This window comes from Cervus elaphus, chromosome 32 (assembly GCF_910594005.1).
Source record: "Cervus elaphus chromosome 32, mCerEla1.1, whole genome shotgun sequence".
Taxonomy (NCBI): domain Eukaryota; kingdom Metazoa; phylum Chordata; class Mammalia; order Artiodactyla; family Cervidae; genus Cervus; species Cervus elaphus.
The window spans coordinates 24,169,924-24,196,893 of record NC_057846.1 but is presented as its reverse complement, the minus strand read 5'-3'; the positions used below and the strand labels follow the sequence as shown (position 1 = coordinate 24,196,893).

General features: G+C 40.4%; 1 protein-coding gene across 1 annotated transcript; it reads right to left on the bottom strand.

Annotated features, from left to right (window-relative positions):
- Positions 1 to 3,615: 3,615 nt before the first annotated feature.
- Positions 3,616 to 23,863, bottom strand: F11 (coagulation factor XI). The gene is made up of 15 exons (XM_043893957.1): positions 23,545 to 23,863; positions 22,611 to 22,666; positions 19,994 to 20,156; positions 18,605 to 18,711; positions 17,549 to 17,708; positions 15,812 to 15,921; positions 14,943 to 15,102; positions 12,066 to 12,175; positions 11,810 to 11,972; positions 11,614 to 11,720; positions 8,669 to 8,837; positions 7,409 to 7,584; positions 6,517 to 6,612; positions 5,677 to 5,816; positions 3,616 to 5,127 (listed from the first exon to the last, which is right to left on the bottom strand). The coding sequence occupies exons 2-15, from the start codon at positions 22,663 to 22,665 to the stop codon at positions 4,966 to 4,968; spliced, it is 1,878 nt and encodes a 625-aa protein (XP_043749892.1). The 5' UTR covers position 22,666; positions 23,545 to 23,863; the 3' UTR covers positions 3,616 to 4,965.
- Positions 23,864 to 26,970: the final 3,107 nt, after the last annotated feature.

Below are 26,970 nucleotides of genomic sequence, written 5' to 3'. Positions count from 1 at the left end.
ATTTTTGGAAACTCGAGGCCTACAGATTGAAGACAGGCTAAAGTTGAGCTGAGAGGAGAGTAACATGAGTCCTCAAAAGTGTCTCAGTTCTAGATTCTGGATTCTAGATTAGTCTTCGGTTCACAGAGTGACTGCGCCCTCTGGTGGGCACCCGTGGAAGCTCTGATGGTTTCACACTTCTTGCTTCTCTTGCACCTACGTCCCCCTTCCCTAGACTTTCTTCCCACGGGTTTTTAAAATTTTTCAAGTCCCTAAGTCAGCTGGCTGGCTTGTTAAATACTGTCCATGACTCAGGGCAGGTTTGTACCTCAGACTGTCTTTCTGTCCCATGTAGTGGACAAACCCAAATGCTAATGTACCTAATGCTAATGGTAAGCCTCCCTAAGAGGCTTTCTTCGTCAAAGCTACAAAATAGTAAAAGCTTCCGCCCCAAGCCCACTGGTCTCTGCAAGCTGGGGGGTTCAAGGAGACACACGGCCAGTAGGGAAACCTCTGTGGAACAACTGGACTCACGGAGACTTGGAGTAACTGTATCCTTAAGTGAGTGAGTGAAGTTGCCCAGTCGTGTCCGACTCTTGGCGACCCCATGGACTGTAGCCTACCAGGCTCCTCCGTCCATGGAATTTTCCAGGCAAGAGTACTGGAGTGGGTTGCCATTCCCTTCTCCAGGGGATCTTCCCAACCCAGGGATCGAACCCGGGTCTCCCACATTGCAGGCAGACGCTTTACCATCTAATCCACCTGGGAAGCCCAGTGTATCCTTACCCACTTCCAGATGTGGGCTGTGTGTGTGTGTGTGTGTGTGTGTGTGTGTGTGTGTGTGTGTGTGTGTGTGTGTGTGTGTGTGTGTGTGTGTGTGTGTGTGTGTGTGTGTGTGTGTGTGTGTGTTGTGTGTGTGTGTGTGTGTGTGTGTGTTGTGTGTGTGTGTGTGTGTGTGTGTGTTGTGTGTGTGTGTGTGTGTGTGTGTGTGTGTGTGTGTGTTTTGAGGGGAGGTGTATTTCTCTCTCCTTTTTTTCTCTCACCAAGCCTTCAGAATTCAAAGGTTTCTGCTTGTTTGTTTTCAATATTGCAGTGTAATCTTTAAAATACTCTGAATAATCAAGGGAAGGGGATTGTGTTCACGTGTGGACCAAGCAAGGTGCGGGGAAGCTGAGGGTTGGGAGAAAGGGTTACAGCAGCTGAAAGGAAACCACAGGGAGACGGCAAGAAAAGGTCCCGAGGGACATACATGGTGGTCCAGTGGCTAAGACTCTGTGCTCCCAATGCAGGATGCCTGGGTTCGATCCCTGGTCAGGGAACTAGATCCCAAATGCTGCAACTAAGAGCGGGCATGCCACAACTAAAGATCCCGCCTACCACAACTAAGACCCAGTGCAGCCAAATAAATGAATAAATATTGTTTAAAAAAGAAGTCCCAAGCCATGTGACTCAACCAGATGGCAAGTGACGGGGGACGGCCTTTTAGAAGACAGGTAAGCACTCCGTCTGCAGCACTAGAGGTCTTTGGGAGCGCACCCAAAGGCCCAGTGTCACCTACTGCTGGGGGCTCCTGTAGTTGGTCACTAAGGGGAAGTGAAGTCCCCAAAGCTGGGGGGCTCTGGAGCACATGGTTTAAAGGACAAACTACTGTCTAGGGAGTAGATATTTGCAACCATTATATTTGAAAAGTCATGTGAATTTGAATTGAAGCAGTTGATTTGAGTTAGTGTTTCCAGATATATATCAATACACAGAATTTGTTTACATATATCATAAATTAAGTGCATTCTGTCAGATCCTAGGGTTTAAAATGAGGCCAAAGTGCCATCTAGAGGGAACGTGGAGAATTGAGAGGAAAATACTTGCAAGGTGTTTTGTCCTTTTCTTTTCCCTGTGAAAGCAACAACATGATATTAGGCTATAATGGGGATAATAATACCTTGTCTTACATGGAGTAACAAGGAGTACAAGGTATGACAAGAAGTAAAGCACACAGCAGGCATTCTGCAAGAAGGACATATTGTAATATTCTTAATTGCATTATTTTCTTCTCTTGTTGGGCTTCCCTGGTATCTCAGACAGTAGATACTCTGCCTGCAAATGCAGGAGAACCAGGTTCAGTCCCTGGGTTGGGAAGACAGCTTGGAGAAGGGAATGGAAACCCACTCCAGTATTCTTGCTGGAGAATTCCGTGGACAGAGAAGCCTGGCAGGCTACAGTCCATGGGGCCTCAAAGAGTCAGACACAGCTGAGCGACTAACACTTTCACTTACTCTTGTTAGCCAAAAATGATGTTCCTATTATTATTAACATCACTAATTGCTGACTGATGGGCTGACTGAATTTTAAGTCTAGGATATCCACTTAGCAAGCTGTTAACTCTAGGATGTCCATTTTAACTCTTTTGGATTGAATGAAATGATAGAAATGATATCCTTAAGGGATTGCTTAAATGGCTGCTCCAGAAGCTCCTAATTGAAGAATTCCCTGGTGGTGCAGTGGTTAGGACTCTGCTTTCACACCCGAGTGCCCTGGGGATCTAAGTGAAAGTGAAAGTCGTTCAGTCGAGTCTGATTCTTTGAGACCCCCCCGGACTATACAGTCCATGGATTTCTCCAGGCCGGAATACTGGAGTGGGTAGCCTATCCCTTCTCCAGGGGATCCTCCCGACCCAGGAATCGAACTGGGGTCTCCTGCATTGTAGGCAAATTATTTACCAACTGAGCTATCAGGGAAGCCCCCCAGAGATCTAAGATGGCCATAATTTAAAATTTAGAGACCTGGAAGGAACCGCCCCTGGGGGCCTTGGAGGAAGCATGACCCTGCTCAATCTTGATTTCAGGTTTCCAGCCTTTAGAATTGTGAGAGAAAGAGTTTCTGCTATTTTAAAGCGTTCAGTTTGTGGCAATGTGTTACCCAAGCCCTAGGAAACTAAATCTGCATCTGAAGGTGAGGGATCCTCAAGACCCAGACAGGCAGTGAAGCTGAGTGAGTGTTAAGTGTTGTGGTTATCAGAAACATTCCTTTTCATTCATTCCCGCCCGCCTCCCTAGACATGAGCATGCACACACACACACACACACACACACACACACACACACACACACTCCTAGTTGAAAAATTGCTTGGAAGAGTTAGTTTCAGTCTGTAGATGGCCTTGGGAAGGACAAAAGGAAAGAAAGAAGCTTGCCTGCTCTGACGGATGAACACTGCATACACACTCTTGGAGGGAAATGGGATGGATGCTGGGAGGGGCCCCCAGAAGCCCCGCCCCCCAGGGTACCAGGCAGCCTCCGGCAGTCTAGGGGAGAGGCGGGCTGAGAGAGGAAACCACGCCCCCAGCACGGCGCCACCCTTCGCGGCTGCTGGAGCCTAGGGCAGTAGTGAAGTCTCCACATGTGAATTTCGAAGACCTTATCCAGAATGTGGGAAAGTCTCTTGCAACAGGACAGGGACAGGCCCTTTCTGCCACAGTCTGATGTAGGCCGTGGGGAAAGCCCATAAGAACAGAAGATGAGAGGATGAGGAGGACCCAGGGGGTGAAGGGAGGAGGGGGTCCAGCAGGACCAGTCGGGACAAGCCTCTTCGTCAAAATGGAGCAGTTTCCCTGAGTTTTTAATGAGGCGGGACAATAGCCAAGGTCTTAATGCCATTCTTTTTTTTTGCTTTTGTTTTTCCTGTGTCTTCCTCGGAAAATTCCTTTTTTATCCCAATTTTTGAACCTGCTCCAAATTCTCTTTTCCCCTTCCTTCTCGTAGAACCCTATGCTGCCTCCTCATTTCCATTTAAAATTCTGTATTTTATACATGTGTAATTATTTTCTTTTTGTGGCTCCTGCTAACCAGACTGGAAGCTTCAGGAAGGTAGAGATATTGACTGGTTCACCACCGTATTCCCCCCAGTTCAGTCTGCTCAATCAATACTGTGCATATTAGATAGAATCTTGACACAGGTTGTTGGCATGGATTGAAAACTGGTGTGGATAGTGCAAATTTTAGATTATTAGACTATATCAAAAACAATCACCATGTAAATATTTGCATGGCAGGGAACATCCCAGTACTGAGATTACAAGGTGCTGCTTTGAAAATGCTGAAGACACTACTGTACCCATCCATGTGTTCCCAAATCATTTTCACCTGTAGGATTGGTGTATGTTACATTGATTTCTGTCCAATACATTTATCATGTACAAATGTAGATTTGTGAACCCACACTCACAGAGTGTGGTTGTCTTAGAAAGTCTTTAGTTTACCCCCCTCATCTTCACCAGCCCTCCTGTGCCCAAAACTGTGTCAAATGCAGATGAAGTCCACGCACAGAGGACCCACTTCAGGTGGATTGCTGCTTTTAATCCTTTTCCTTACAGAAATTCTGGAGTCCACATTCACACTCATTCATAGCTTGTCTCCACCCAAACCCATTTAAAAATTAACGACAAGAATTCTTGATTATCCTGAAACTGGCCATCAAATTCAGTTAAGTTCTTTCTTCCCAAAAGAGTTCCCCATACACAGAGTGCAGAACCTAGCAAATGGATGATGACTGTCTTGGTTCCTATTTTCTCCTCTTCCCATATTTCATTTACCACACCTTTTTACAGTGGTTTCTTTGAGCAGTTCTACCCGATCCTTTGGTGCCGCCACTGGATTCTTTTCTGGTCTATCTGGCTATGCTTTCATCTTTAAATATCTTAATCTTTATAGTATTTCTTTGGTTTAGAAGAAGTATAGCCAACAGAACAGAGACTGGATACTGAAGTCAGACTCTGATCATTGCAGAACCCTGGGAGCTTAGGGATCCTGACAGTTTGGTTTTTCTTGGTGGGCTCTTACCAATACCCAACCCCTCCATCTGTTACAGTCTCAGAATTCTAGCCTGTGGAGGAAAATGAAGGCGCAGTGTCTTCTTCAGTGAAATCCAAACCCTCTTCAGGGAATGATCTGATTTACCCTTCAGGAAGTCGAATGGTCTCTGAGGACCCTTTCAAGGGCCTTGCGTTTTCTCCAGAATCCAGTCCACGTACTCGACCACGTTGGTATAAACACCTGGCCGCTCCCTTTGGCCGCAGCCTTCACCCCAACTCGTGATGCCCACCAGGTGCCACACCTCGTTGTGTTTACAGGACAGGGGCCCCCCCGAGTCCCCCTGTGACAAACAGGGAAAAGAAGAGGGCACGCAGATCAGTTCAGACACTTCGCATCTTAAATGCATTGTCCTGGGAGTGATTTCACCTGAGATTCTGTCTTGGCCTTTTAATAAACTTCAAAGAAGCAGATGACCTGCCCCCCACACCAATCTATCCACGGCAGATTTTAGGGTAAGGAAAAAACAAATCCACTGTGTTCCCTGCTCATTGGCAGAAGACTGTTTTTTACAAAATGCACCAAACAGAGGACTTCCCTGGTGGCCCAGTGGTTAAGAATCCACCTGCCTATGCAGGGGGGACTCGGGTTCGATCTCTGGTCTGGGAACTAAGATCTCACATGCTGCGGAGCGACTGAGCCCATGTGTCACATTAACTCGGGAGTAGTCCCCGGGCCCTGCAACTAGAGAAAGCCTCTGCGCAGCAACGAAGACCCAGCGCAGCCAAATATAAATAAATTAGTAAAAAAAAATTAATTTAAAATTTTTTAAAAAGTTTGCTGCATTAAACATTCTAATTTGAGTTTTTCAAGTGGCTGAAGACAGGGTTACCTTACAGGCGTCCTTCCCTCCTTCTCTGTAGCCTGCACAGACCATCTTATTGGTTATTCTGTGCCCTCTGTATCCTGCCTGGCATTCTTCATTTGTCATCAAGGGTACCTTGGCTTTCTGGAGAGTATTTTGTATTTTGTCTAAAAAAAAAATTTTTTTTTTGGTTTATATATGGAATAACCACATACATATAATATAAATTTAAATATACGCACATATATTTAAAATCAAAACCACACCTATGTAAAAATCCAGAAGGAAAAAAAAATCAGGTTTAGTTCACAGACCTTTTGTAATTACAGAGTGTAGCTACTGCTGCTAAGTTGCTTTGGTTGTGTCCGACTCTGTGCAACCCCATAGACGGCAGCCCACCAGGCTCCTCCGTCCATGGGATTCTCCAGGCAAGAGTACTGGAGTGGGGTGCCATTGCCTTCTCCGTACAGAGTGTAGAGAAGATGTTATTCTCACTATTGTACCATTTTATTCATGTTAATTAAGCTCAAAATTAATTATGGCTCTAACTGGAATTATTTCCCAGAGAAAATAATTGGATAGCAGCCTAAGACATCTACTGAAAAGTGCTAGGTTTTGAATTAAATTTCATTAAAAGTAATGAGTCTTTAAAGAGATTGTCATATTTAAAATTTCCAATCAGGCGAGGTATCATCTTCATTTGGGTGATTTTCGCCTTTCCTTCCTCATGAATATGCTTTCTGCAATTGAATAATGTTATTATTTTACTCTCATTTTAGCTGTGCAACTTGAGATAGCAGAAAGCATTGTGATTAAACGGTGTTCTGTGTCTTCAGCTGTAGCACACAGAGAAATATAGTTTCTTACCTCTTAATTTTCTGTATCCCCATCCAGTCACCCAGCATTCAGTATACATCACATTTCTATCTCCTTTGGAAGGTAGGCATATGGGCCGTTGAGAATCTAGATTTTAAAAATCACAGTTTAGTTGTCAGAAACAGAATACATCACATTTCCCAGGAAAGACTCTCTTCCTTCACTTTCTATGATCAGGGTGTGTTCTCAGTTTATTATATTCGGGTTTTTTGTTTTGCCTCTTTGTCATACGTTTTCATCCCTCACTTTCAGAGTTATCTATCACACATCAAGGAGGAGGGAACAAGAGAGAACCTCCTCCATTAACTGTCACTCTCATGAGGTCTGGGATCCTGTAGAAGCTGCTTCATCATTCCTGACCTGCCATCCTTTCTTCCTTAAAGAGGAGATATAAATCATCTTTAATATTATGGTATATTATGAAGTCATGTCATCCTGTGCATCTGAAGAAAACTTGCCATTTTAACCCCTCCCCACAAAAAAATAGATTCAATCATCAGGACAGCATGTCGGTCTTTTATATGAATATGCATTTTTTTTTAATGTGGACCATTTTTAATGCCTTTATTGAGTTTGTTACAATATTGCTTCTGTTGTTTATGCTGTGATTTTTTTTTGCCTGTGGGATGTGGCATGTGGGATCTTCACTCCCAGACCAGGGATCAAACCTGCACCCCCTGTATTGAAAGGCAAAATCTCAACCACTGTACCACCAGGGAAGTTCCCAGCACTCAGTCTTAATGGACTGAAAGGGGAGCTTTGCAGCCCCACTCCATTTTTAATGACAGTAATACGTGGAGGGATTGCCAGGGTCAGGCCATGAATCTGGGAGTGTGAAGCTGGGCATCACTCTAGACAACTTGCTGTTTAAAATTTTCCATACCTGTGTAATTCATTGCGGTTTCTAGTTTCAACAAGGCAATATCATATCCATTTTCTGCCTTTTTATATTGATCATGAATTATTATTTCTTGAACCCCAAAGAAAGATGTATCCTCTTTTATTTCTGATTGATTTAAAATGCTGCTATACACACGCAATACATTAGGTGACTCGACCCTAAGGAGTAAGCAATAGAGGAAAAGAGAATTCCTTTAGCAAATAATTCCCAACCTTTTGAGATACAGTGCTATTTAACTAACTATTCCTATCTGGCTAATATTTTCTGCCGGTGGGGGGCTTTTAGGTGGAAAGAAGTGATTTTCTGCTAAGATTTTGCAGTCACATAGTCCTCTTTTATGGAAGGTCCTGGGCTATCATTTACCTTATATGAAACACACAAACATCAATGAATACTTTTTCCACCCTTCAACATATACACACACACACACACACAGAGTTCTGGGTTCTAACTTTCAGTGCCGCTGTTGATTGGCTGTGACCCTGAGAAATTCACTCATACTTTCTGGCATCCCACTGTCCCATATGTAAAAGCTAAAAGAGACTATTGACCTCAAATCTTTGAGTTATGAGTAAGCTGCATACTGATAAAAATAAACCAAGAAAACCACAAATCTGAGTCTAAAAACAACCCAGAAGATACTGCGGTGCAAAGAGGAAGTCTGGTCAACTAAAATTCCCTGGGATACACACCCTTTGTATGCTCTCGATGGAGCTTTTATATTTGGCCGGTAATGAAAATGACTGAAGTAGGGAATCCAATATGATGATGTATAATAAACCCTTCTTTCTGTGTCTGGAAATAGAGTGAGGGGTGGGGAAAGAGGTAGGGAGAGAGAGAGGAGAAGGAGGAGGAGGAGGAGACAGAGTCAGAGGGGAGAGGGAGAATAAATGGGAAATTACATTCGGGAAGCGGGAAATTCTCTTTGAGTTTCCTGAATCCAAAGCCCACGACAGTGCACAGAAGGTGATATACTCAACAGGAAGTAACCAGAAGTCCCCTGGGGATGTGCATACATTTAACCAGAAAAGTAGAATATTATGGAGCCATGTTCCTGCACCTCTCTGATGCTGGTATAGAATATGAACAGTTCTTCCTTTTTGCTTTTCTCCCCCCACTAAAACAGAAAATTAATTTAGCAAATAGGAAAGTTTACATCTTTTAAATAAAATACTAGAGTAGATTTAATATTAATATATGTGTGAGCGTGGTGAAGGAGTAAAACCAGCAATGGTACTGAACTCGTTGAAACAGTGAGCAGCTGTTAATATCCACTGGTTTCCGATGATGGCACCTCCGCACAGGTGTCTCTGGGTGGGTGATATCACGTGCAGAGTTATCTGCCACGGCCACTCTCCGTGAACAGACTGGGTTCCTCCAACAATTCTGGTCTTGATCTTGGTTGTACACACTACAACAGAAGGATTGCAGTGAGAAGCTTCCTAAATTTTCATTTTCCATCAGTAGCTACATTCCTTCAGGCTCACGGTATAGAACACCTTCTCTGGGTTCAATAATGTACCGTGACCTTCACTTGAAGATACTTTAGACTCAAGTTGGCAAAGCACAATATGAACATAAAACCTGAATGGGTGGATCACCTTGTAATTGCACATCCCCAAATAATGCCTCAAATAATAGAGACGGGCCGGGCATCCTGGCATGCTGTAGTCCATGGGGTCGCAAACAATTGGACACGACCGGGCAACTGAACAACAATAAAATAATGCCTCATCTGGGACTTCGAGGCTTACCCTCCCTCAAACAACCCCAGTGGTTCTTTTAAAGTGATGGTTGTCAAGTGTGGCCCCCAGACCGACCTCCCAGGCATGACCTGAGAATTTGTGAGAGATGACCACTCCTGAGCCCCACCTTGGACGTGGTGAATCAGAAACTCTGACAGCGGACCCTGCCCACCTAAGTTTTGATCCGCCTCACCAATGTTTGAGAACTGGTTAAAGGTGAGTGCCGTGCACTCACTTTGCAGCCTTTGTCCAGTTCCTCCCACTGCCCTCCACCCCAGCTGCCCTCTGGGCCCCGTCACTCCAGCTCCACCCACATCCCAACCTGGCTTCTCTTCTGTTTGTGAACTGCTTCTGCCCTTTGGTCTTGTTGACAGACTGGGGTTTTATGCGCGACCCTTGATATTTCCGAGGACTTTGATTCAAACTCACCCCTCAGTTCCTTTCTTGACTTGGAAAATTAATATGTCAGCAGTAACTAAGCTATATTAACAACACGTAAATAAAGACCTTGTTAAGATGAGTTATAGATCTCGGTGTTCATTTCTCAGTTCAAAGTGCTGAAAATATCCATGCTTGGCCTTGCATTTTGAACTAATAGATGTTTCTTTGGATGGCAATTGCTCTGTGTCTTCAGAAAGTTAAGTTATAGTATAAACCAATGACAGTATAAGATATAAACATCTCAGTCAGATATTCCCTTGTATATTAGCACATTTTTAATCTAATGCAGCAAAACGTAATCAATTCATTTCACTTATATCAGAAGGTGCATAAAAAGACATAAGATTTTATTTTCCTTTACCTTATATTTTCTGTTTGGCTGTCAGTCTACACCTGATATAGTCTGCAACCTTTAGAGACCAGAGTCCATAGATTCATTAGAAAGGAACATAATGAAGGGAGGAGGGTAGAGAATGGATTCTGCAACTTAGGGTGTAAGTACTGCCTCCCCTTTTTAAAACTATGTCACCATTACTGACGATAAAATCGGCTGCATCCTTTCTATTGCTTGGTAGCACCAGGACAACAGAAAGATTGTAAATGCTCCTTTTTGTCTTGGGTAAATTTATTGTTAAGGAAAACAGAGAAGGTATGAGATACAACTCAACTGACTGTCTTTGTGAAGAAGATAGAATCCTCCAGAGTCCCATCAGAGCCCCTCTAAACTCTAGGAAGGCAGAATTTCCCAGCTAGAGGGGTAATATTGGACACAATGTAACATCGCGTGTTCTACAAAACAAGTTCTAGGAACCTCAGGATTTATTTCACCTCTCAGTACAGCCAGTATTTCTGACACAGAAGTTTTTCATACTTTGAAATCTACTACAAAGCATAATTATCACTTCCATTTCACTCATTAAATCTCAGCTGCAACTTAATTTATATTGCATTGTAATATTGGGCAGTAAGCGATAAAAGTCCAGAAACATGCAGTGTATGTAAATCAGTGAACACTAAAGTCGTCATAGGTTATTATGATAATTTAGGGAGGAATGCGTGTAGGGAGAATGCTCCTTTTCTATCTCTTAGACAGTCTTCTTTGCCTACAAACCATCTTTTGTTACTATGCTCAGAAACTGGCCACTGGAATGGAAGTACTGCTGATCTGCCATTATCCTTTTTATATTATTATAGGTCTTGCTTAATATAGATAATCTTTTTATTTCCACTCTCTCATACTCATTGTTACAAGTTAATAAGGTTTTATTGTAACTTTTGCTAATATTCATAAATACTCATAAACACTTGCAGGAAATTTGAAGGCCCTGGAGAAGGAGTTACTGAGTACTTCTTGCATAGATAACATAATTTTCCAAACATAAGATGATTATTTATATTTCAATTAAAGATCAAGTAACAACAAATAGAAAGAAAATGACTAATTAAGATGCTGGTTGATATTTCTATTATAAAGGATAATAAGAAAGATCATTGACCTTGATATCAACAAACAGACATAAAAATGTTACCTAAGCCTGAGCCTCACCAGGAAATACTGGTTATATAAATGTATCAAATTTTTATAAAATGTTTATAAACATTTATAAAATGTTTAAGCGAAAAATGTCAGTGGTGTCTGACTCTTAGCAACCCCATGGACTATAGCCCACCAGGCTAGGCTGCTCTGTCCATGGGATTCTCCAGGCAAGAATACTGGGGTGGGTTGCCATTCCCTTCTCCAGGGGATCTTCTTGACCCAGGGATTATAACATATATTTAATTAATGCCAGGCAATGCAGAGTTCAGTTAAAGCCCAATATTTACCTTTAAAACAGGTCAGCCTGATTGACAGCAGTGAAAATAACAGAAAATTGCAACTAGATTCATTTTTGTACTAATTTTCTCCCCTCTGTGGCGATTATTGATTCTCTTAGTCATGACATACTCAGTATAAAATAATTCCTTCAGGTTATTACTTTTTTCAAGTGACATTAAACTCACCATTATCCATTTTACATAACCTTAACGTGTATCCAGAGATGCTTCCTGTCCCATGAAGTATTTTAGTTGGAGATCCATTTGCAGAAAGTTTTAAGTAGCATTTACCCCTGCAGGTTGGAAGCAAAATGGTATAAACATAATGCATCTCTCAACAAGCTGGGACAGGAGCGTCTATGGAACTTGACATATGTCTTACTTCCCTCTGTTGCATGATTCTTGAGATGGAGAATAGGTAAAGAATTGGCAGCGGATGCTGTTGGTACATGTTTTCTGGCAGGCTTCATGTCCGTCCACGTCTACGATGTCCAGTTCTTCTCCCAAGAAATCAGTGTTGCGATAGAATGAAGAATGGCAGAACACTGGACAGCAGAAGCACATATTGGGATGTGAAATGCAAAACCCTCTCACCCATTTGTTGACCTTAATCAGAAGAAAGAGCTTGCACTGATTACCTGGGACACTGTGCCGGCAGTTTTGTAGACTAAAACCAGAAAAGGCTTTGTTCTTTCTAAAGCGTGCGCTTGGCAATCCACTTGAAGATGTTTTAAGGAGACACAGATTTCTAAGAGTGAAAAAGGGAAGTAAAGAGGCACCATGTAAAACATATCAAAGAAGACATTTTCATAGTGCATATAGAAATCAGTTCCTGTTGGTATTTAATAGGGAAGGCGTTCCCATTTTGAAAGTATACCGAGTCAGACTCTAGGTTGCAGACAAATTTTCCAAACTGCCTCTAAATTTTCTGAGCTTGCTCTGTTCAACATCACCGTTCCTAGCACTTTCCTTTTTCATTTCCTTTCTCTCAACTTTCCTAGACTATCTCAACCATCCAAGAATTTTCATGCTGTCTAGAAATCTCCGACTCAGAGTTGCTGTAGGCTTAGTGAAGTCGCTCAGTCGTGTCCGACTCTTTGCGACCTCATGGACTGCAGCCCACCAGGCTCCTCCATCCATGGGATTTTCCAGGCAAGAGCACTGGAGTGGGGTGCCACAGACAGAGATAAATGCAGGCTCCACACCCAGGCGGCATTTCTCTGCGAAGAAGTAACCTTTCCTAACCACAAAATCCCAATCCGGGTCAGTGATGTCCAACAGAGTTTTCTGCAACGAAGTGAACACTCCGCATCCATGCTAGTCACTACAACAGGCACCAGCCAGCCATATGATGAGTACTTGAAATGTGGCTAATACAGCTGAGGAAATGAAGATTTAGTTTTATTTAATATTCATTAATTCGAATTTAAGAGGCCAAGCCTTGGCTTGTAGCACCCATGTTCTTCTCTCACCCTGTAATGATGATCAAATACCTCCTCTTATAGGTATTGATTGGGAATTTTATAAATGGAATATGAAAGAAAAAGAACCATGATTAAGACAAAATAACGCCTTACAAAGGCATCTTTATAAGTTCTGAAATTTTTAATGCCTGGAGGCTCAATCTTTGCCCTCCTTCCTTCTGTTCAATTTTTTGATGATCTCATCAGTTTCAGCAGCATTAATTACCAGCTGGGGATACCTAATCACTGACTTAAATCTCTCTTTTTAACTGCCAATTCAATATTTCTTTCTCATTGACTACCAGACACCTCTTCCCTCTGGAAATCAACTCTGTGGGAAATCTTCCCTCATCTCTTCATTGGTATTTCCATCCTTCCAACTTTCTTGAGCCAAAAATTGTGCAGCCATCACTGACTTTTTCCTTCATGCTGGTATTCAATCCATCAGCAAATCTTACTGGCTCTACATTAACAATATATCCCAATCTGATCACTTCTCTTTTACTTCCACTCTGGCCCAAGTAGTACAAGGTTTTTAGTCTATTGAGCGTACTTATCATGTCCCCATGTTAGAACCATATTGAGAACATGAAAGTAACAAACATATTCTCATGTGACAAACCTAGTATTGATACTTCTGTAGTTCTATCCTCCTGAGTCATTTCCTAGGCAGGTTGATAAGTCTAGGGGTGCCCAAGGAGAGAGGGGTCTGGAATTCTCAAGGAGGAGGAAAGGACAAAATTTTTTTCCCCTCTACATTCCTTAGGATTATATAACAATAATGTATCCTGCTTGAGGACAGTCTCTGGAAAAAACCTTCTGGCTCATCCTGTTATCTTAAAATGTAAATTATGGGAGTAGGTCTAGTGAGGTCTTTACAACCTCCAGACATTCTTTTGATTCACTGTAATAACTAATTAGAGTATATAACGCCATTGCTAACACTAGCAAGGGGGTACTCTTTCTGCCCCCTTCTGATGCCTATGTCAGAAGCTTTCTCTATCTCCTTTATACTTTAATAAAACTTGATTACACAAAAGCTTTGAGCAATCAAGCCTTGTCCCTGGCCCCGGATTGAGTTCTTCTCCTTCAGAGGCCAAGAATCCCGGCGTCTTTTCATGTGTCAGCAACAACCTTACCCCTAACCCTAACAACAACCTTTCACTCCCTCCATAAAAAACCAGTCTTCCTTGATGGACAGGAGTTCAAGGGCTTATTTTGGCTGAATTGCTCTGGGGGACACTCTCCCCAGGAATGAACAGCCATGTCAAGCAAATGCCAAGGACTCTGAGAATTCAGATTCAGATAATACCTACAATCTAGATTTTTAAGCAGTCTTAAGATGATTTTTTAAGTGAATTTTGTTAATGGGGGCAACAAACATCCTTTTGATGATCATAGCAATTTCCCATGCTTTTATTACAGTTTCCTGTGTTAATATCCATCAGTAGGGAAATGGCCTAAATTCTCAAAGCTTCCTCCACCATTATCCCCATTTCTTTTGATGAAGGCCATCGTTTCCACCGCTCTCCACTTTGGATTTGACAGGTCACTGCTATTTCCAGCCTTTTGTACTCCAGGGTCAATGATCTTAAACCAGGCATTGTGACTGGACCAGTGACTATCATTATTTTCTTCCTTCTATTCAGAACTAGCAACTCTCTCGTTCTTGTCATTGTTGTTCGGTCACTAAGTTGTGTCCGTCTCTTTGGGACCCCATGGACTACAGCACACCAAGCTTCCCTGTCCTTCACTATCTCCCGGAATTTGTTCAAATTCATGCCCATTGAGTCACTGATGCTATCTAATCATCTCATCCTCTGTCTCTCTCCTTTTGCTGAAGGCAAAGACCTCCCTAACCTAAAGAAAAGCAACAGTCCTGCGGTCAGTAAGTGGGAAATGGAAAGAGAGGAGCTAGGATTCTTCCTTGCAGTTTTTGTCTATTCTAGACAGACATTTAGATAAAATTTGTAGTTGCTTAGAATTTTCAAGGGTGGGTTTTGATCAACTGTTTTAAAAGGTAACACATGACCCTTAATCTTAGCTCCTTACCTTTCAGATGCTGTTGGCCATTCTTCAGACAAGAAGGTGAAAAACAGACAGCTGGGATGGTGAGTACAAATGCTGCGACAGACAAAGGGATCTGGGGCCATGACAGTGTCGATGGTAATGTCCACAAACGCCGTTCTAGGGAAAATGTCCCTAATACAAGCTGCATGACAGAAGAAATCGTATTCAGGTCAGTTCATTGGTAGCACTGGTAAAGGTAAAACCCCACTCACAGTATTCGTAAATTCCATATAAAAATTTTTTGGGAGATGAGGGAGGGGTGAACAGGCAGAACACAGAGAAATTTCAAGGCAGTGAAAATATTCTGAATGGTGCTCTGATGATGGAAGCATGCCACTATGTATTTGTTCAGACCCATACAATGTACGACTCCAAGAGTGAATTGTGATGTAAACTGTGAACTTCGGGAGATTATGATGTGATTATGATGTTGGTTCATCAGTTGTAACAAATGTACCTCCTGGTGAGGGATGCTGGTAATAGGGGAGGCTGACTACGTGTCTGGGCAGGAAATAAAGGGAAATCTTTATCCTTTCCTCTCAATTTTGCTGCGAGCCTCAAACTGCTGTAAAGAAACAAGGTCTTACTAGTAACTTTTAAAGATTTATTTATCCCAAGATCTTTTACACTTTTTAAAATTAGGATAACTGTGAAGTGATTGTTTTAAGCTTTAAATTCCAACATAAATTTTAATCATATAGAACATAATGAATTTTTTCTCACGAGGAAGATAAAAGGTCAATGGGTCCATTTTTCATCAGTGAGCCCAAATTGGTATCCTAAGTAAGGCCCATTGTACGTATCATTAGCATTAAATGGCTAAACTACCTCATTAAGAAAATAGTAGTTACCCAGGTTAGAAAGGCCACAGGACTTCAAAGAAAATCCAGATACCACTTCACGGAGCTTCGTTATGCTGTTTGGTGTCCCTGTTTGGGTGTTCTTCAACAGACAAATGTTACTGAATAAAGACCAAAACGGAAAAATATTTTATCTCTCCAAATGCAAGTAAGGAAAAATACAAGATAATAAAAAATTCACATTTAGAGATGGCCTGCGCGTGGAAGCTAAAGAATTGCTCGGAAAACATTGATCTGAGAGACTAGACAGCTCGTGAGTCCCGTCTCTGCTGGGAGCTGGTGGTCCTGTGAATTTTGTCAGTTTTGTTTTTTCATCAGTAAAATGACAGCTTTAGATGGGTAGTGACATCAAGAGTGGGGATGTAGGAATTAAAGACTTCTCAAGCTCGTCTCAATTTTAGCATTTTAACTTTTCAAATAATACTTAGCAACTCCCGATGTCCTGACTTGCTGTTCACTTTGCTTTGAATCTTAACACATAAAATATGTAAAAAGGTGGGTTTGAGCTGAGCTAAAGATAAACCACAAAATCTTAATTATTGATTTGAGAGCTTCATCTTGTGTTATCATCCATTGCTTTTCTTCAAGTAAATCTTTAACACTTCATTTCCTCTCATCTCCTTTTTGTGAGTGTGTAGACCGGAATGTTAAAATCCAAATACTAGTCATTTTGAGTTCTTCTTTCATTGTTGGATTTCAGATAAGCATAGTGCGTGTGTGTGCTAAGTCGCTTCGGTCATGTCCGACTCTCTGTGACCCCATCGACTGTAGCCTGCCAGGCTCCTCTGTCCATGGAATCTCCCAGGAAAGAATACTGGAGAGCTTTGCCCCTTCCTTCTCCAGGGGATCTTCCCAACCCAGGAACTGAACTCACATCTCCTATGGTTCCTGCATTGCAGGCAGATTCTTTACCCCTGAGTCACCAGGGAAGCTCCAGATAATTGTAGTTCCCTATACAAATCCAGAATATCTCAACTATTTCTAAATTAAAAAGTTAATGATATTTTCCCTAAAAATATTTCTTAAGAGAAAAGAGGTTAATCAGGTTCAAATCAGATCCTCTTATATTTTTTACATAATAGATTTATTCCTGGAATATTTCAAAATCTAGTATGGGGACAAATTTTAAAGTATTTCACACTGGTTTCAGTTACTTTGTCTCAGGTGGGGAACTGTTATTTGGGAAGATATCTAAGTAGGTTTTTCTTTTTGATTCTACAAGTTCAGACTGTAACATCCTTTAGGCTGAGAATGGAACTGACTGACCATTGCAACTGTTTTAAAATTGCCAGTTAAAAAATGTAGCACTCTATAAATTAGCAGCAGACACAGGTTCAGTCCCTGGGTCAGGAAGATCCCCTGGAGAAGGAAATGGCAACCCACTCGAGTATTCTTGCCTGGGAAATCCCATGGACAGAGGAGCCTGGCAGGCTATAGTCCATGGGGTCACAAAAGAGTTAGACATAGCTTAAGAGACTGAACAGCAACAATAATAAATTAGCTAGGAGGTGGATTTAACATTTTTGGTAAGTGTCATTGAAAGGCTGATTCTGTATTATAAAAAGAAGTGCATCCAAGTTAAACTTTAAATACATTTTTCACCAAAAAATCTATAGTATTAGTATTTTTAGAATTGTCTTGTATGGGTTAAAAATAAAATTTGACATCAAGTTGATAGGAAAAAAAAAGAATTCCATTTTGTTTTCCATCAGCCCACAGCTCACTCACCGATCCTTTATGCTTGGAAAGTGTTTTGTGGCGAATGTAAAAAAATGACAATGCGTGTCATCTGTACACCTCTCTTGGCATTCCTGAGCACTCTGGGTAACAGAGCTATTATAGTTCATTCCCTTCATGTTTAGGTCCACATACACATCTTTGTTGCAAGCTGGGAATAAAATCAGAATATATGATTATTTTCCAGTCTCTGGGGTCAAGTCTGATAATTCAATCTCAGCCACTGTTCCTCCAGACTTACTCTTTCACTGATTTTTTTCTCAGAAATCCTCTAGTTTCATTTTAATCTGCTTAATTCCTACTCTTCCATGGAAACAGTAAGAGAATGCCAGGGTCCTTCTTACATTGCAGCAATATGAGACGAACATTTCTGCTTCAATTTTATGAACTGGCCTCTCTTGTCTCCTTAACTCCACTAATGGACTGATTCACTAGTTAACCTATACTAGTATCTATTTCACTCTTATGGCAAGTGTCATCTCAACCTTTATAGCTGCTTTCCTTGATTTGAATTAATATATTTAATAAGGACTTTCATATAAAACTTTAAGCTGGAAAGGAGGGGGGAAAAATGAATGATGAACTGATGTAGTTGGATGTGTCTGATGAGATAAATATTAATGAACTGTAATAGGGTGGGGCTTCCCAGGTGGCATTAGTGGTAAAGAATCTACCTACCAATGCAGGAGACAAAAGAGATAGGGGTTCTATCCCTGGGTCGGAAAAGTCTTGTAGAGTAGGAAATGGCACCCTCCTCCAATATTCTTGCCTGGAAAATTCCATGGACAGAGGAACCTGGCGGGTATGTCCATGGGGCCACAAAATGTCAAAAACATGACTGAGTGATTAAGCAGAAGCAGAACATAATGCAGTGGTGGGGAAGACATGCATGTGTGCTCATTTTTACTCTATGTGAAGGGTACTTCACTGAGAGGCTTTGTTTCAGTATCGCAGGGTTTTATTTTATAGCCATAAAACCATAGCTGGTGTAACTACATGTATACATCACAGTAACTAATAAATATCAATTCTAGAAAGACATCTTACCACTTATTTGGTGCAAGCATTGCTTGGAAGAATATCCAGAAATTGCTCCTGTCATATTCACCATTGGCAGTGTTTCTGTAACACTGTCTTTCAGGATGCAATTATACCTGTTTTTTTTTTTTTTTAAAGAAATAACATTATTGGGTGAAAATGTATGTTTTAAAATAATGGATCTTAAAAGTCAGCCCACAGAGAGTCAAAGAGAAGGAAAAAAACTCCTCTATCTCATGACAAAACAAATATTTCTTAAGAGACTGTGAGTTTGGTTTTCATTCCAACATCCTGACATTGGAAAGAGGACATAAAATTTTCCTTCCAAACAAGAAATAGGAGTGGGTGAACTATGACCTTTTGGTTAAATGCAGCTCTCTGCCTGTTTCAGTATATAATTCATGAGCTAAGAACGGTTTCTGTAGTTTTCAATGATTATATTTTGAATCATTATATAAGTATTTATATAATATCCTTGATTTTGCTATTGGATCCACAAAGCCTAAGATATTTACTTTCTGGCTATTAAGAAAAACTTTGCCAACCTCAGTCGTAAATTCTAGAATACTAAATTTTATAAGTTCAGGGAACTATGTAAATACTCTGAATGCAGCAATAATGCATAAAGATGTTGATAATGTCATTCTGCAGTAAAGCTTTATTATTAAATGTTAAACTCAGTACGAAAACAAAAATGGTAGGTGGAATGTCCCAAGATCTTTAAGAATATGACTATAGAGACAAAACCACCAAATGTAATTTGTGAATCTTGATAAGATTCTGGTTAATTGTTATAAACTACATGGGAAGGACAACTGAGATGATATGAAGGGATTCTCGTTAATTTTTAATGTCTTTTGTGTACGATAATGTATGCTGAAATATTTAAGGGTGAAATATTATGATGGCTTCAAATTATTTCAAATGATTAGACATCTACACATACATAATAGAGAAGAAAAAAATGGCAAAAAGTCTTGGGATGATATGAAATCATTGTACTATTCTTTCAAATTACCTTTATAAACAATGAATTTTTTTCTAATAACATCATTGAGGGAAATGTACTAATTTGAATAATATAAAATATCAATAATCAATGAAAGGCAAAGAACAAAATGATGAACTGGCTTTAAAGTAGAAAAAAATCAGATGGAGAGTATCGTTAATATTGAGACCACAAGAGAAGTTGGAAAGTCCACACTGAGGGGTATGTCTGTTCCTCTGGCCCTGCCTAAACGCTGCTCTTTCTCCTGTAAATATTTAATATTTCAGTTGAACGAAGATACATTTTCCAATGTTCACATTAAGTTTTATAAAATGGTAGATGACTATTCATTGTTGGTAATTGTCTGTCATATACAATCTAATCCTCTATGCAGAAAAGCAAACATTTACCACTTGGTAGGATCTTCTGATGATGATTCAGTCATAAAAGTGAAGAACAAACATCTTGGATGGTGGGTGCAGATGATCTGGCAGTGCTTGGCATTCGGCGTGAAAACCACAGTGACATCTCCTCCTTTAAAGTAGGCATCTTGGAACAGCGTGGTCACACACTCTAGATTGTAATACATGACACGTGTGATTTTGGATTTTCTGGGGCACATGTCCGATCAGGTAATAATCTCACAAAGGCAAGTGAAATAGGTCTACTTAACAGGAACTATGTCAGAACTTAGAAATCAGGGCCATCAACATTTTTAATTTATTGGATAAGCAGCCACAGATAGAAAAGAAAATTATAAAATGGCATGTGTGTCTCAATAGAATGGTGCTTCTGAGTGATTGTCTGGAGATGTGGGTGCTTTGCGAGTAATTGACTTGTTTCTCAGATCTTTTCTGGCAAAAATGCCCTCTAGGACCCCATCCAGGTCTAGAATGGTCTCTGCTTTTCCTTTCCCCACCGCTTCTCTGTGTCTAAACGCCACGCTTGTGTGAAACAAGGGCTCCGTGTAGCCTTTGGGTAGCCACTCAACTTTGTGTGCCTACTGCTTTGGGTGGCATTTGATGACCCTTGATGGGATAAGGTATCACATCACTTCACTCTTTTAAATGGACCAGTTCAGCTGACCTACAACACTAGGTTAGTTTCTGTTGCACAACATGGTTGGATATTTCTGTACATTTCAGTTTCTCATCATGACAAATCTCGTTATCATCAGTCACCCTACAAAGATAGTACATAATTATTGACTATATCCCCCACACTGTACAGTTGATTACTATGAATCATTTATTTTGCAGCTGGAAGTTTGTACCTCTCAATCACCCTCACCTGTTTCTCTCTTCACCTTCCCACCTCCTCTCTGGCAATCACCGGTTTGTTCTGTGTTTCTATGACTCTATTTCTGTTTCATTATGTTTGTTCATTTGTTTTTAGGAATTAACATAGCATTGTACATCAATTATACCTTCAAAACAAACATTTTTAAAAAAGAGATCAGATTTGTGTATACCAGAGACAGTCACTGGAGGAAAAGGGTATTGGATATAGATAGTCAAAAGGGGGATTTCCCTGGCAGTCCAGTGGTTAAGACTTTGTGCTCCAATTACAGAGGGCATGGGTTCGATTCTTGGCTGGGGAGCAAAGACCCTGCATGCCGCATGGCATGGCCAAAAAAAAAAAAAAAAAAAGTCAAAAGGTGCAAACTTCAAGTTATAAGATAAATAAGTACCAGAAATGAAATGTACAATATGATAAATATAATTAACATTGATGTACATTATATGTGAAAGTTAGAGTAAATCCTATGAGATTGTATCATAAGGAACACATTTTTTTCTGTTTGTTTAATGTTGTATCTATATGAGATGATGGATGGTCACTAAATCTATTGTGGCCATCATTTCATGATGTATGTAAGGAAAATCATTGTGCTGTAAACCTTAAACATATACAGTGCTGTACATAAATTATGTGTTAATAAAACAAAACCAAACAAATAAATAGGTCATTTTAGTAACAAAAACTTTAGACTCTTGGAAAAATTATTGAAGCCCCTTCTACTGAAGGACTTCCCTAGTGGCTCAGACGGTAAAGCATCTGCCTACAATGCAGGAGACCCGGGTTCAAACCCGGGTCAGGAAGATCCCCTGGAGAAGGAAATGGCAACCCACTCCAGTATTCTTGCCTGGAAAAATCCCATGGATGGAGGAGCCTGGTAGGCCACAGTCCATGGGGTCACAGAGTTGGACATGAGTGAGCAACTTCACTTTCACTTTCCACTGAAACCATAAATAAGTTAAAAATACAAACAAAACTAAATTACATAAAATTGAAATTTTCTTCTGTTTCTAGAATGAAACATCTAATATTCCAGATTTTGGATTTTTAGGTCATTATTATTTAATCACTGAATAAATGTATTGGAGTTTTTAATCTTGGTATATTTTCCTTGACAAATACTAAGATACAACCCTTGGTCTTCTTAAATATATAAGTATATATATATAAAACAAAAATTTAAATATTTGAGCAGAACAAAATATAACTCAAACTTATTGTAGCAACAAGAAAATAAGTGAAACTAAAAATAAGTGATTTTATCACAGTAATAATCAACATGCCAGTAAGTATGTGGAAAAGTACATAGGTAAAGAACAGTAGAAATTATCACTAGAGGCTTATAGGATTATGTAGTCCGTGGACTTAAATGAGGAGAAATTCCAACTTTATTTTCACTAACTTCTAACTAAAATATGGCATATCTTTCTATGACTAGTATAACAGCAAAATGCATTAGTGTCCATAGGACCTGTGCCTTTGTCATAATAAAAATAGCAGATATGAAAACACTACAGTTTCAGATATCTCAAAATATCATTATCACTCATTACTAGTTTGATGGTAATTACTATGCAGGTTTAGACCCACCACTAGACCTTCTTAAATAAAATATTAATAAGACAATGTGTGATTTTCCCTTTTGGGTTTATGCCCTCCTGTTTTCTAATCCACAAGTCAGGGAACCAAGCTATTTCCAGCCCACACTAAATATAAAAGTCTACTTACCACCAGCAACTGAGGCAAATAAAGTGAAATGTACCATTTGATATAATAAAGTCATCCTACAAAAAATGAAAAATGTGCATATGTTTAGCACATAAGACATGAATTTGTAATTGATTTACTGACATCAGAGTTTATAAGAAATTTGGAGGGAAAGGAGTAAATATTTCAATAGTGTTCACAGAGCTCCTTATCATAGTGCTGAATTTTATCTTCCCCCCAATCCTAGAATATTCTTCAATATGGTTATTTGTGCAGTGGTCAACACGTTCACAGTTGGGAGGAACCAAGGAGTTAGAGAGAAGGGTTGTCCCCTTTCCTTCCTTCGCTCCCTCTCTTTTGCCTCCAACTCACTACTTTTTTTTTCCAACTCACTATTAATCCAACATTTCTCATGATCATCTGACCCTCTCTCCATCTCAATTTTTCCATGTTTATCTTCTCTTCCAATTCATTTCCTTTCTTTCCATTGTTGAAGTTTCTTTTCTAAATTTATCAAAGAAGCTATAACTGATTTTCTACTTCTAAAATTTTCTATTTTTAAAATGAGATTGCAAATATATTCCTAGATTGTCTTGGTCTTCTACACACATACTTATCCCCACAAAGCCCTGAATTGACATCTCTATGGAAAACTTGAGACAGTTCTCCTGTCTCAAGGGAAATCTATGAGACAGATCATCTTCTGATGTGTATATATTATTCTTGAATATCTTTGTAATTTCTAAAATACTTGCTACTGAGTACAAACTATTACTCTTCTTCCATTCTGCAATCTCCTCCCACCTTGCTTATGGATATTAACTAAAAACTTCCAAAATATTAAATCAGACATGTTTTATTCTCTATCGTAAAAAATTTTTAACTCCACAGAAAAAGAAACTTCAAGGAATAATTGTTTGAGGGACATCTTAAATGATAATTTTTGAAATCATACCTGAAACACCTTGTTTGTTGCAATTCTTAATAAGAATGTTTTTTGTCTTCCAAAATGGCCATCCTCTTCTAAATGAGTTTTTGCAGGTACTGTTCACTTAACTTTAATATTTACTTTTACTGATTCCCAGTGTGATGTAACACTGTTTCCTTATGAAGAATGCCTGTGAAAGTCCTTAAAATCTTTGCGCGTCAAACATGTACTCTGGTAGAGGTGCTTGCTTTTTCAATACACTGATTTTTTTTTCTCTCTTGCTTTACTGTGTATTCAAACAAGTGACCCAGAGAGAAGCTTAGAGAACTTAAATTTGCCCATGTACCTTAACCACTGGGCAAACTCAACATGAGGATGCCTGCTGGCCAAAGCTGCACTTAACCACATTTTCAAATAGCAACTGTTAATCATTAATTCCAGGCTAACTGGAGTCTCATCATCTGAAAAGAAAACAAGGGAAGTCTGATGAACTTACTGATGTTTGGAACAGTAGAGAATTGCAACTCAGCTGTTCCAGGGTTGTGGAGTGGGTGGGGCCGATTGTAGATCCCTGCTCTTTTGCAAGCCCATTTCCCTTTATACAGTGTTACCTCCTTGGAGACCTGGAAAGAGAGGATTAGTTGTATTGAGCACTAGTAACTCAGTGGTAAAGCATCTGCCTGCAATGCAGGAGACCCAGGAGGTGTGGGTTCAGTCCCTGGGTTGGGAAGATCCCCTGGAGGAGGAAATGGCAACCCACTCCAGTGTTCTTGCCTGGGGAGTCCCATGGTCAGAGGAGCCTGGTGGACTACAGTCCATGGGGTCACAAAGAGTCGGACACAACTGAGTGACTAACACTTTCACTTTCAGGGAACTAGATCCCATGCGGTAGGCCCAAAAATAAATAAATAACAATAAAAGTACATTTCAGCTACACAAAAACCATACGTCTATAATGCACTGTTTTTTTCTGCAGTTCAAACATAGAATAGCAAATTTATGCCAGGAAAGCTTTTTGTGGAAAACCGATACATGAAATTATGTAAGGTCCTTATATCCTTGTACTGTTTACTTCATGAAACCCTATCTCTATCCTAAAGCCTTAGTACAAAGATTATAATGATAAGCCTCCAACTCTATTGAGAGAAACAGAAAGACTCTGACAAGTGATATACATCATTGGGACACCAAATAATATTTTCCTAAATTTGGTCTCACTAAATTAGTGAAATTTCTAAAGCTTTCGAAATAATATAAGGATTCTGAAATATTCTTGTCTATTCAAATGAAAATAGAATAAGAGTCTTACCTGCATAGGAACTCTTCCATAGTAAACAGAGCTTCTTTTCATATAGACACCAAGTATTCTAAGAATTCTCTTCAACCAATGTTTTGCATATTAGAATTCTTATGTTAAATGCTTTTATCTTAAAGTTTTCTCTCCCCCTACTCCCACAGTGAAACAGAATGCTTTTGAAACTTAATGAAAATATGGAATTACTGGACAAAATCTCAGGAAAAATCCAGAACTTGGTCTAGAGAGACCCAAGGATAAGTCAGAAGCTGGAATCCTTGGTGGTCTAAAGTTCTCTGTCTGGGACAGGAAAAACACACAGGGGCACTTTCTCAGTCCCAGCCAACATCAGCTTTCTCTTGGCACTCCCTTCTTATCAAGATTCACTTTGAAGAAAAGCACAGACTCCCATGTCCTGAAATCTCTTCCTTGCTGTCCCTTTTCATTCTCTTTTAATACTGACCTTTCAACCCTGGCATTACTAATATTTGGGCCAGATAATGCTTTGTTCTGAGGAGTTGTTCTGTTCATAGTAGGTTGTTTACCAACATCCCTGGCTTCTACTCACTAGTACCCACATCATCCAGGTGGATATTGCCAAAAGTCCCCTGGCTGGGAGTGTGTCCAACTGAGAACCGCTGCTTTAAATGATAATGAAAATAGCGAATGATGGCTGTACGTGCTCCTGTCATTTTTTATCTTCCTCATAATACAACATGATACGGACCTAGGATACATCAGTTCAGTTCAGTTCAGTCACTCAGTCGTGTCCAACTCTTTGCGACCCCATGAACCACAGCACGCCAGGCCTCCCTGTCCATCACCAACTCCCGGAGTTTACTCAGACTCATGTCCATCGAGTCGGTGATGCCATCCAACCATCTCATCCTCTGTCGTCGCCTTCTCCTCCTGCCCTCAATCTTTCCCAGCATCAGGGTCTTTTCACGTGAGTCAGCTCTCTGCATCAGGTGGCCAGAGTATTGGAGTTTCAGCTTCAGCATCAGTCCTTCCAATGAACACCCAGGACTGATCTCCTTTAGGATGGACTGGTTGGATCTCCTTGCAGTCCAAGGGACTCTCAAGAGTCTTCTCCAACACCACAGTTCAAAAGCATCAATTCTTTGGTGCTCAGCTTTCTTTATAGTCCAACTCTCACATCCATACATGACTACTGGAAAAACCATAGCCTTGATTAGATGGACCTTTGTTGGCAAAGTAATGTCTCTGCTTTTTAATATGCTGTCTAGGTTGGTCATAACTTTCACCTAGGATATGAATGCCAGTCCTAGTCCTGACTCTGTCCTTGCAGGTGACCTTGAACTAGTCTCTTTACCTCTTTGGGCCGCCATTGCTTCATCTTGAGTATAAAGACGTCCTCACTCATTAGACATGAATGCCCATTTATAATGTATGAGATGTGAATGAAAGTGGCTCCCACTTTAATAAATTTTAAGTACACCTTAGAGGTTTCCCATACCTCGGTGAGGATTGAGACAGATGCTGGAGCCGCCCTGGACTAACCTCATATCAGATGTGTACATGTGCTGGGCGTTATGTGGGTTCCTATGCTGGCAGCTCAGTGCTGGCTTCCCGGCTCGGTGCTGCCCCACGCCTCCCTGCCCATTTGCCCTCGTGAAGCTTAAGTCATGCCAGCCTCTGGCCCTCTTAGCCTCTTACACACATCTCAGTCTGTTGACGCTCTTACTGTGTGAAATGCTGGTTCTGTTCCCCCTTGTACTGAACACATGATCGGTAATAAAGAGACCAGTCCAGCACCATTGGTTCCAGTTGGCAACTTTAAAATGATCAGCATATCCTGGAGGAGCTTCACATTTAAAGCTCTCCTCTTTTGCCCAAAGGAGATCATTCCCTGACCAGCAAGAGCCCAAGGGTAAAAAAAAATAAATAAAAAAAGCCCAAGGATTACACTGCAAGCCCTTCAAGTCCTATTCAAACATCCTTTAGGACACTAGTAGCCAAGATAAAAGATTTTCACTGCAAACCACTTTTTTTCTTTTTAAATATAAAACAACACCCACAGTATCTGTGTTGCACACTAAAGTCAAAGTTGAAGTTGTGGGGTTTTGTTTTTTTTAAATCATTTCAGGGAATCCAGCCGGATATTACAAAATCTGGGGAATTTATTTGTGGAGTAAGCC